This window comes from Eurypyga helias, unplaced genomic scaffold, assembly GCF_000690775.1.
Source record: "Eurypyga helias isolate BGI_N326 unplaced genomic scaffold, ASM69077v1 scaffold33343, whole genome shotgun sequence".
Classification (NCBI taxonomy): Eukaryota; Metazoa; Chordata; class Aves; order Eurypygiformes; family Eurypygidae; genus Eurypyga; species Eurypyga helias.
The window spans coordinates 779-12,658 of record NW_010239931.1 but is presented as its reverse complement, the minus strand read 5'-3'; the positions used below and the strand labels follow the sequence as shown (position 1 = coordinate 12,658).

General features: G+C 42.6%; 1 protein-coding gene across 1 annotated transcript in view; it reads right to left on the bottom strand.

Moving 5' to 3' along the window:
* Window positions 1–10,027: 10,027 nt before the first annotated feature.
* Window positions 10,028–11,880, bottom strand: part of ATG12 (autophagy related 12) — a gene marked incomplete at its 5' end in the record, with an annotated part of 2,623 nt that continues 770 nt past the window's right edge. The window contains 2 exons of the mRNA XM_010148312.1: window positions 10,028–10,087; window positions 10,435–10,497. Coding sequence (XP_010146614.1) covers window positions 10,028–10,087; window positions 10,435–10,497 — 123 coding nt within the window. The remainder of the gene's footprint in view (window positions 10,088–10,434; window positions 10,498–11,880) is intronic.

The following is an 11,880-nucleotide window of genomic DNA, read 5'->3' as shown; positions in this document are numbered from 1 at the left end:
TCCAAGCCTCATCCAGCCTGGCCTTGGACACAGGGATGGGGCCATGGGATGGGGCCATGGGATGGGGGCATGCACAGCTTCCCTGGGCAAACTGTTCCAGTGCCTCACCACCCTCTCCATGAAGAACTTCTTCCAAAGTAATCCAATCTAAACCTCCCCACTTTCAATTTAAACCCGTTACCCCTTGTCCTGTCACTACAGACCCTTGTAAAAAGTCCCCCCCAGCTTCCCTGTAGCCCCTTCAGGCACTGGAAGGTGCTATAAGGTCTCCCCGGAGCCTTCTCTTCTCCAGGCTGAACAAGCCCAACTCTCTCAGCCTGTCCCCATAGCAGAGGGGCTCCAGCCCTCTTTAGGGCTGCTGTGAACATCAGCACTCAGCGCAACACTGAGAAATGTGAGGAGGGGGGCAAAGGAGACCAGACCAGGACAACAGACCATCCTGGCAACCCTCAACCTGTCAAACCTACGTCCCAGCTGCAGGGCAAGCAGATGCCGCACCACCCGTCCTCATTTCCAGTTCAGTTGTTAATAGGAAGTTTATTAGTCGTGAACTATGGCAACAGAATTCACTGTATGTCATAGAGTTGTGTTTTAAAAAAATCCATCTTTTCTTTCTAAAATAAAGAGCCCGGCTGTTTAGGTCTGCCTGGCGACTGTGGGGCCGGCAGGTAGGCAGATGGGGGTGCATCTGCGGTAGCTCTGAGGCTTAAAGGCGCTCGCGTTACCATGAGCTTGCGATTTCCCTCGGAGAAGGTTACATTGAGGGATCTCTGGGATGCCTGCCTTCCCTTCCCTCCCGATCCGTGCATCAAGCAGGTGTAAGAAAAAGAAGCACCATTAAAAGAGTAGCTACAACTTGAGAGGCTGGATGAATTTCTGGCTCCGTGGCAGTTGGGAGTACATTCCCAGAGATTTAAATGTGGCTGGGATCTAGTGTATTGGAGTGAAATAGGAATGAATGTATCGAATAGGTGCGTTGTCAGGAATCAGCCGAGGAAGCAGACCCAACCTTATCATGACTCTTTAAACAAGTTGCGTTTATGCGTGTGCGTGAGAGAGAACTGTGGTGATTTCAAGCAGACTTTTTAAGGTGTGAAAGAAGTGAAGACCCTCCCCAGTGTCTGAAATGCAACCAGGATGCCCTGGCACTGGTATCAACAGCCCTTGTGTGCTTAGAGAGGAAAACATCATTCTTCCTGGGAGAACCGCAGATAATGAACCAACGCATCGCTTCCCTTGGTAACTTGTTCAAGCTCACCGTTAGGAACGAGTGCCTTATTTCTCAATGAAACGTGCCATAGGTTGGCTGGTGTCAAAAGATTGTATGGGCAAGGAGTACTTCTTTTCCGTACCTGCTTAAGTATTCCCATGCAGGCACCATCAAATCTGCTGTAGGTTGCAGTTAGAATCACCACAAAACACCCTACGCTGTTTATTTCAAAGGCAGAATTCACATAATTTTAGAGGTTGTTGAAAACTCTGCACAAAGGAACAAAATATCTTACAAGTTATTGTAAGGATGACCAAAATGGGTTGTGAAACAGTGAGATAAGCTTTCAAATATATTTATTATTATAATACTCCCAGGATCTGATTAAAATTATTTTCTAGCCGATATAATGTCTCTCTGCTTATTTTTACACCTATGTGTTTGGTAATGTTCTGCTATTTAAATCCAGGTGAAAAAAAAAAAAATTATGCTTCTGGTATTAATCCCAGAAACCTCAGAATTGGATTCCTCTGCCACAATGTTTTGTGGATCATTAGTGATGCTTTTTAGTACCTCAGGTAAAAGCAAAATGTCATTTTATACCTCCATCTGTCACAGCTAAGGGATCAGGCTGAACCTACCTATTGCAGATTCAAACTGATGCTGTTGCTATAGCTCACCTCCTGCACCAATTTGTCAAAGTTTTTTCCTTGGATACAAAAACTTAAATTTCTCTAGTAGTACCAGAAAAATCTTATACTCTTATTTGCTCCTATTCAAAAGTGTTTACAGTTATTAATTTTGAATCTTTGAATGTTACTTGTTGATCCCGAGAACTCCTATAGGAGTTGATAACGATTATATGAAAATCACTAAGAATGGTGCTTATGTCTCTCCAGCTTGTTTTTGCTAACATGGCATTGACAGAAATGCAATGTGCAAGGATGTGAGCACATAGAGCAGATTACAGATCCTGGCCTCAGTCACCGAGGGTATCTCCCACTGAAATTAAACAGCATTGTAATCCACACAGCATGGGAATTGCCTTCACATTCTCACTTGTGTTTCTTATCAAGGAGTGTACAGCATTTTACCCATTCCTTTATATTTCTGAAAAATCACACCTTCATATACCCCTAAAAAATAACTGTTGCACCTATTTCTCAACTCTTCTCTTATTACAGAATAATAGTCTGTGAGAGGCTTTATTCCAAAAAGTGGCACATTGTAAACTTCAATTTTACAGCAAAAAGCTGAGGTCCCTTTCAAGACCTAATGATTTTTTAAAGCTTCTTTGAAAACTAAGTCCAAAGCTGCGGCAAACGGCATAGTGACTCACATTTTGGTATCTTACAGTGCAGGACGTAACACTGCCGCTGGTGTTCGGTGCCGCAGGAGCTGGACTGCAAACCAGTAACGGTATCATGGATAGTCACACACCAATTAAGGTTAAAAAAACTCCAGAAACAATAGTTTTTTAATTAGAACTCTAGTGTACCAACTTGCCTCACAAGTCAGGTGTCTCACCCTGTCCTTCAGTAGCACCAGTTTTCCTAATCCTTGGCTTCTCATGATTAGCAGCTAACTAGTATATTTCCATTCAATAATTCTGCATGAATTACACTTGCTAGTTCCTGTAATTACAGTCTCATATCTTTCTCTGATAAATGAGCTATTGAGCTTTGCTTGATGATGGCACACCTTGGTGTTTCTTGGAGGAGAGTGTAATCATATTTGGTTCTCCCGACTATATGACGCTACGATATCCGTCAGATGACACATGGGTACTTCATACTCGTGTGTTCAAATACCACAGTCCCCAAAGTGGATACGTATTCTTTGGGCTGCAGAGAAAGAGCAAGCATGTAGCTTCAGGAAAGAAGCACAAAGGTCTAAGGTCTTTTAATATAATCACAGAATGGTTTGGGTTGGAAGGGACCTTAAAGCCCATCCAGTTCCAACCCCCCTGCCATGGGCAGGGACACCTTCCACTAGACCAGGTCGCTCCAAGCCTCATCCAGCCTGAACTTGGACACTTCCAGGGATGGGGCATCCACAGCTTCTCTGGGCAACCTGTCCCAGTGCCTCACCACTCTCTCTGGGAAGAAACCTGCTTATTCCCTGTATTTCACATTATACAGCCCTTGTGAAAAGCACAGAACCTTAGAGGATTCACACAGAAAGTGAGTAATTCTTGCATTCTTCATGGCATAACTTCATGAGGATACCAACAAACCTTTTTTTTAACCCATCCCTTCTTATACCCCGACAGTTAAAACCTTGTCTTGGAAAACGGTAATTTGGGCTTTAACCACAGAAAGCTTGCTTTAGGGACAAAGGTCTGACCATTCAACTATTACCCAAAAGAGAGTTTTAAGGACTTCACGCAATCCTTGGACATGAGGGACTTAGTAGCTGAAGTGCCTGAGCAAAGTACTGGCAGCTCATCTCCTGCTGGCATGCAGCTCACAGGGGTTTTCTCCTGACTTATTGAGGAAAATCTTCAATTCAGATTGATGGGATCAATGAACTCCAGTGTTAGACACTTTGCACCATGTATTAGGCCTGAATACTTTGCGTGGGATTGAAGATTTTATGCTGCATCTTGCCACTCCAAATAAAAATTGTGGGCAGTTCGAAAGTGGGATCCAAAGGGTCTGAGAACCCTCAGCCTGTTGCAGCAAACTACACTGTGTCTCTTCAGTTGGTCAGCGGGGACAGGTAACAGCCGTTCAACCAATAATTTACATCTCCTCCAGATAATACTGTTGGTAAAGGGGTGAAAGCCATAGTAACTCTCTGTTCATCTACATTTATGTTTGTAGAGAGGGCATTTTTTAAGAGAAAATCTGTATCTGCACCTGAGGTACAAGATTTGGGGTTACATGACTCAATGGCACTACCTCTCTGAGAAGGTTTGAGAACGTTTTGTCCCACAGATCATAAAACATAACCTGCCCCAAGGAAACTCACCTTACTGAACTACGACATTGTGATGTGTAGTCCCAACGCATTACAGAAAGGTTACTGCCTTTTCCTTTAAGCTTTGCATGATTTAAGGACGGCATCCTGCGCGTCTGAAAACCTGAAGCACCTCAGTCCACGATGCCTCGAGTTCTGTGTTTTATTTCACATCAAGGTCTTTGAACTCTTGGAAGGATACCAACAGCACAGAAGAGACCTTTCAGGTTACGACCAGGAGGAAGCGTAGAGTACATGTTTGTTGCAGACATCACTCAGATGGCTGTTTGGAAGCAAGGCACCAGCTAAAGTGGTGGTTCCCAAACTCCCATCTGGAAGCACAAGCAAAATGATTATGGAGCCCTACATCCAAGTGGGATGACTTCTTCTGGGGCTGTGGGACAGCACTGCAGCTGTCCCTCGGTCTTACAGCCTGGAAAGTGAGATCGATCCCTCAGTACACAACAGGTTTTGCATGAGAACCTGCTGCGTGCACAGTGATCCACAAAAAAAGCCGGAGAACAAATGGCACCAAACACAGATCATGCAGTGAAACATCAGCAGACTACAACATGCAGTAATCAGTGAGGGGAACAGGTCATGCCATGCACTGAAAACGCTAACAACTACTACCCAGCACACGTGCTGCTGAAGGGAAAAAAAGCCCCAAACGATGCCCTGAAGAGCCGTGAGGCATTAAACCACATAGCTCAGAAAAAACTCCTGAAAGAAATAAGTTTGGTCCGTTTTTGGTTGGAGGTGAGTAGACTATGCACGCGTCATCAATAAAATATACCATATTGACATGTCTCCCTGTGAGAAAAGCACTTTAGAATAAGTTTGTGTTTCTTTCAATTTGTGGTATTTGTATGAAAAAGCTGAAGTGCTGGCTAGTCTTCTCGGCACTGACAATATTTACTGTGCAGCTTTCTGTTTGGAGCCCTTCTCTTCTCTGAGGTTTCCTGTTTCAGAGCTGAGGAGCTCTTAATGCGCTTCAGCTCCCAAGAGTCGCTAGGGTTATTAGTTCTGTTACTAAACTGGGTTTGAGGGAAGGACATTTCTGGATGTTTTAATACTGATTTTCGCAACTGGAACCTTTTTAACGCTTAAACCCTCCACGCAATTATATTTTAACGCTATATTCAGTCCAATTGATGTAATTTATATATATAAAAGTGATTTTCATGTGGAATTTTTCCATGAAACGATACACAGCAAGGACACCAAGACTCCTGTACTTTTTTTTTTTTTCCTAAATCCTACTAATTAAAGTTCATCATCTACTTCTCCTAAGGAAAGGTATGAGCGAATTGAGATGTGTAAGTACTTCAGCATCACCTGTAAACTGCATCCTTAGAAACCATCACAGAATCTAGGTATTGGTAGGCATTTAGAGCAAGTATGCACGCGACAGTTACACAGAGGGAAAGCTGGACAGCCCCTTAAAAAAGGTTCTGAGATTGCGCCTGAAATTTGACGAGGGACACTGGTTTTTTTTTCTCCCCAAAGTTTAATTCTTCCCAGTGTGCACACAAGGGGTCAAATCTCACCTGAAATTGGGATTGTGTATCCGCTAACAAATATCCCAAGGCCTGCCCTCTGGCACAGAGGCCAACTTGCCAAGAACAGTTTGCATCCACATTATTTACCTTTCAACCTCCAGAACAGGCTGGTCACGTCCAAAGTGCCCACAAGAAACAGTGCCCTGCCAACTCCCGAGTTGTGCACAGGCCAAGACCTGTGCCAGCCGCCGTTCTACCAACCAACTGTACAGATGACTGAGCTACAGTGCCCCAGGGAGTTTCCTGGCACTACCCCAGTCTAGTGACACAGAGGTAGTGTGACTGGCTTAATGTTAAGCTTTTAATGTACTTCTTTCAGTCTCCCTTTAGTTAATAACGTGATTCATTCAACCTTCCTTAACCACCTGTTTTCTAAATTGGTTTTTGTGTCTCCAGATAATTTTGGCATCAAGCCGACTCAGACAGCGAGGCGCAGCCGGCACGGCACGATGGCTGTCGAAGGAAGCGCAGAGCAGGGATACAGGAGCTCAGGAGCACATGAAGGATGACGCTAGCAAAGCTGAAGCGTGGGCTCCGCAAATAAGAACCACCACAGTTAACATGCTTACTTGTCAAATGCTTTTGTTCTCTTGACGACCCAGTACGAAACAAGGCTGAAAACACTTTTTGGTTTTTGAGGCATTTTATACAAGCTCCTAACAGTCATAATGATCATGAAAAACCCAGAGTTAAAGGCATTCTTCCCCCGTTTTGTCTCACCTCCAAGTATGAAGGTGTTGTAGTACAATAATGCCGTGAGTAACCTTTGCACGACATCCCTGAAGAGTAATTAAAACTTCAGGATAGTCAAAAACTGGGTAAGCCGAAAGCTTGTGCAACTAGAAGCAGAACTTGATCTGCAAAATGAGCGTGAACAGCAGCAATGGATAAACAGAAGCTGCCTCAGAGTCGAGAAGGGGTGTGCAGAATGGATGTGTAAATGTCCACACCACATCCCTTCTTGATTCTTCTCTAGATCGGTGCACTCAAGATTACGTGGTGGGGATAAAGAGCACAGACTCATCTTCTGTTAATACCTGAGCAGTAATTTTTTGAGATTTAAAAGATAACACAGGCAAAATGACTACGTATTTTACCATTTCACTCTTCAGGTATCTTTAATTTCACTTAGCTCCTTCAGGTTTTCCATGTGCTCTTAAGACTAGTTCAAGCTACGGATTAGAAATTTATAATTAATGCTAGTATCTAAACCATTACCTGAGTAATAATTCAGATAAACAATGCTTCCCAGTTTATAGGGTTTGAACTCAGAAATTGTTACCCTGAAAGCAGGATAACTGAATTGTGCACAGGACTATTTTTTAGGATTGGGATGTTGTGAAATATTAAGCCTTTCATAAAAGCAGTATAATAATTTTATTTTCCAATGCTTATCTTCATTTCTCAGTCTTTAAAATTATTTATTTACTGAATTTTATCAGTTTGTCTGTTCTGTTAATTCAATTACTTAAAATCAAGTGAATCCAATTATATTACAAATACTGGTAGCTCAGCACTGTAGCATGTTTGTGTAGAACACAATACTCTAAGCCTACACCGCTGTTTTGTCTCGTACCACTCTCACAGACTTGCCCAAAAGGTCAACCCTTACTTTCGTATCCTTTTTCTTCCCACTGCAGCAACTGAAGTCACTTACACTATACAGCCAACACTTTTGCTCAAGGCATTCTCAACGCAGAGAAGATACTCCATGTTCTACTTAAGCTTTTGATGTTTCAAATTTACTGGAATTATTATTTTTAAAGTGATTAAGTACATCCATTTTGAAACATTTCAGGATCATCTACGATTTTAGATGCTCTGTCACTTTTTAAAATACGAGATTTAACATGTCTTTTGCAAGCCTTGTCTTTTGCAAATTCTGCAAGTAGCGTGCTAATCGTTTGTTTGTTCACCTGACATGTTATCTACCTGACATGTTTGCAGTCTAGCCTGTTCTTTAAGCATATACACTAGGAAAAGTTTCTGCCACTTAAAACAGTCACACCCTGACTCCAGACAGAGCCCCCCCCATGGTCCTTAAGGGGTTACCAGAGACAAACAAGCACCGACTACCTCCGTGACAAGAGAAGGTGGAAAACTACAGGGAATAGTGGCAAAAAGAAGTCTCTCCATAAAGAAGGTACAGAAACTGCAGGGGGAAATTAGCAGAATTGGAACTGGCAGTCGTTAAAAGGAGAGGAACAGAACAAAAGCAGCCACTTAAAAGAGCACTCAGGAAACAGAAAGCAAGAGCTGGATCAGGTGAGTAGTCACTGTATACTGGTAAACTAGGGGCCAAGAAGTAATTAGTTGGGGTTGGAGAAAAATGGAAAGCAGAAGAATGCTGGAGCAAACAGTAATAAATAAATACTGTTCATGTAACAAGCTGAATCTTAAGTAAATAATTCAAATCTGCATGATTAAGTTATCCCAGTTCAGAAATCCATGTGGTGAATCAAAGAAATCCAAACCATTACTGTTACCTTTGAAGGGATCAAGGCAAACAATGTCTTTTTTTTATTCTAACTCCAGAGGATAAAATTTATCTACAGATTCAACATGAGGGACAACCTCCTACTGTCAGCTGGTGAGATACAATGACCTACAGTCCTCCTCCACCTTGAGGTTCTAGTGGGTTTTTATTTGCTCTTAAAAAAAAAAACCAAAACAAAAATAAACAACACCAAAACACACAAAAAAACCCCAAACCACACCCACAGCCACCAACCTTCTTGCATCCCTTCCGATGAGCACATGTACAGTGTATCAGTAGTTTCATTTGTTAAGATCAAATGAGGTGAAAGGCACCGATGGAACATTCTTTCAAGAGGGCCAGACTAGTAGCTTATCTTGGGCAAACATACTGCCACACAGTAGAACAAACTACTTATATTTGTAAGGCCAGCCAGTGGACATATTACGAAAAAGATTGGAAAAAAACCCATAAAATCTAGGAAAAGCTATGCAAACACCTCTGTCCTCGTGTACCCTCTGGTGGCTGCGCGAGGCCGTGCTGGCCGCACGGTGACCGAGAGACGGTTGCAGAGACCACGTAAGAGCCACTTACACATGGAACATCAACTAGTGGCTCAAGACTACGGTACAAGCGTGTTTTGAACTAGAACAGGCTGTTTTGCCTGGATGTGCTGAAGAAGTGCGTTATGTCAGGGATCAAGACTGCCATCCAGCGTAAGACCACTCTGCAAGCGAACAGCTAACATTTAATTTAGTACAGCTTAAACAAACACAAAAGGTTGTACAACTGACATTTAAAATAAATCCACAGCCCGCCCCCACCACCACCCAACCCCTCCAATAAATAAAAGCCAAGGGCAGTACCCTAGTCAAGGTACCAAGTCCTATGCAGGATGGAAAACAAAAAGAAGTCCTCCTTATGTTAATGATTTGGCAAAAGGATATAAAGTGCATTCTATTTGGTGGATGCAACATGCAGCTGGTGAACAGGAATATGACAGCAGCCAAAAGGAGAATATATAGAGTAGGTTTTTAGCCCCTCATGTCTGTTTCTTCATTAACTGAAACTAGTTGTTCCATCCTCCAACCAATGATGGCAGCCATTAAGCAGTGCCAGAAGTTGCCCTGGCAACTGAAGCGTTCAGCCTTCTACAAATCACAATTTGGGCAGAAGGAAAGTATTTGAGGCCTGTCATTATGCAGTGCCATATAAAGGAGATACTTACACCACCAACACCATGAAGGCACCTGGTGAAGTAGTTAGGTTATATACCAATACCTACACATTAATTATGAGGGGAAAAAAAAAATCAAAATACTGTCTTGAAATGGCATGAAATAATGCATGTTCAAGATAAAGCCCTCACAAAGAATAGAACACACGTAAGAGAGGTACAACATACCAGAAGTAAACTGAATCCCGGGCTATGTGTCCAATAAATATCCCTTTTAATAAAAAAGGAACCTGTATCTTCAGTACAGCACACAGAGCAAGGAAGCTGCCCAGTCCTCCACACAACTGTGGAATAGTTTCCCTTCAGACACAGCAGTTGAGAATTCAGCAGCAAGAAAGCTGGCTCTACTCTACAGATGGGAGATGCAGGTTTTTTTTCCAGCACCCCAGATACACATCAGAAAAAAGCTACATGATCAGATAGCCCAGGTAGCTCTTCTCTTATGCTATTCACCTCCATTTTTATACATGTAGTCACAAGCAGAAATGTAAAAATGCTTCTTTCTGTCTGTTTGCAGGTTAAGTAAGTCAGTCCCTTTCCCGTTCTTGAAGACAATGCCTAACAATCATATTGCTTGTCATTCATCCCCATGCCTGAGTTTTGCAATAGTGCAGTACAAGCTTGCCATCACTTCCAAAACACTGCAAGAAAAACAAAACACAGGAGCCGTTAGGTTATTCACGGACAAACTGAATACAACTGAAGTAAAACACAGCCCATCCACCCCCCCCAGATAACTGGGTAATGGAATACTGACAACAAAGCTCTCCACCATAACGGGAGCCATGACAACATCCTGCATGCGAAGGAAGGCATTTCCTGAGACTGTATGAACTCACGTCTCTAAATCACACAGATCTGTGAACATCAACTGCCTTACATTAAATGTAAAATATTACCAGCATAGCTAGGGGCAGTAACAGATCTCGAGTGCCAGAAGTGTGCTAACAAGTTCTGCTGAGTACATTTGGAAAGGATACTTAGTCACCTCATAGAGGGTTCCAACTTCTTGGTCTGGAGATGGAGCAAAAGACTGGTTTACGTATATGAACTGCAAGAAAAGAAAACAGAAGATGGAGATCTCCCACAAACCTCAGACCTATCAGAAGCAGCATTCTGCATCCAGAGGTGGGTAAATCTGTCTTCTGTTCACCATTTATTTTATAATCTTCATACTGTACATTAAAATACCGCAGATGAGTATTTTCACTTCATTGTGGAGTCACCTGACTGCCCAGCCAGACCAAGCACGCTGCCTACCTTCTCCTGCAAGCTGACCCATTAGTCACATACAGCAGCACAAAGTGAACTCCCTGGGTTGGTTCTGCTATTTCGAGTACTCAAACCATTCACACTATTCCAAATTTGCTCAATTAGAAGAGCAGTCACAGAAATCAGACTGATTTTGTTCATTTTAAAGTCACCCTTCTCCCTTGCTCTCCAAATGTATATAGGGGTGTAGTAGCCAGTCCATAATGTCAAAGATGGATCTGCAGTGTGAGATGGCAAGGTGCAGCAGGGTATCATGAGCTGATTACAAAGAGGACTCATAAAATTCCAAGGGCTTTCTTCCTGAAGTATGGCCTTAAACTTAAACCACACTGGAAGACTCCATGTTCCTACTCTTTTTCCTGAGACAAAGAAATGACAGTTAATGAAACTGTTAAGAATATTCACAAACAGTAAATTCCTGAACCATTACTCTTTTTTTCTTTACATATTAAACCTTGTGAAAAAGAAATCCTTCATGGTTTCCAGGTGAAAGAGGCTAGTGAAACCATTCATGCCTATGTGCTTAAATAAGAGCCTCCAGACCAAGAACAGAGTGATTTCATCCACGCTTTAGCTACATTCAACTACTTCAATGAGTCTAGCTTTAACTTTAGATCTTGAATGAAAACTTTGGAGTGTATGGATGTTAAAGAGTTTGCTGCTAAACACAAAATTACTGCAATTATATTTCTGAATCTGTTCCAGCTCTTCCAATGTTATTGGAGGACCACTTGAGCTTCACAGAAAAGAACACATAAACACTACCAGTAATGTGCTGCCAAACTGCGGCTATTTCCAAACTACCCATTTTAAGGGAGAAATCAGTCCTGTGACAGTAATTAACTACTTGAGAAGTAAGTTCTGAAGGAAAGACACCAATATTCAGAAAATTAACCCCAAAAACTTTACACTTTCCCAAATACACCTTCTGCATACCTGACTTCTACAGTTACCCTGTGCTGGGTTAATGGTTGGACTAGATGATCTTAGAGGTCTTTTCCAGCCTTGGATAGGCAAGATACTGACCGGTTGGAGCGAGTCCAGGGGAGGCCACAAAGATGCCCAGAGGGCTGAAGCACTTCTGCTATGGGGACAGGCTGAGAGAGTTGGGCTTGTTCAGCCTGGAGAAGAGAAGGCTCCAGGGAGACCTTACTGCAGCCTT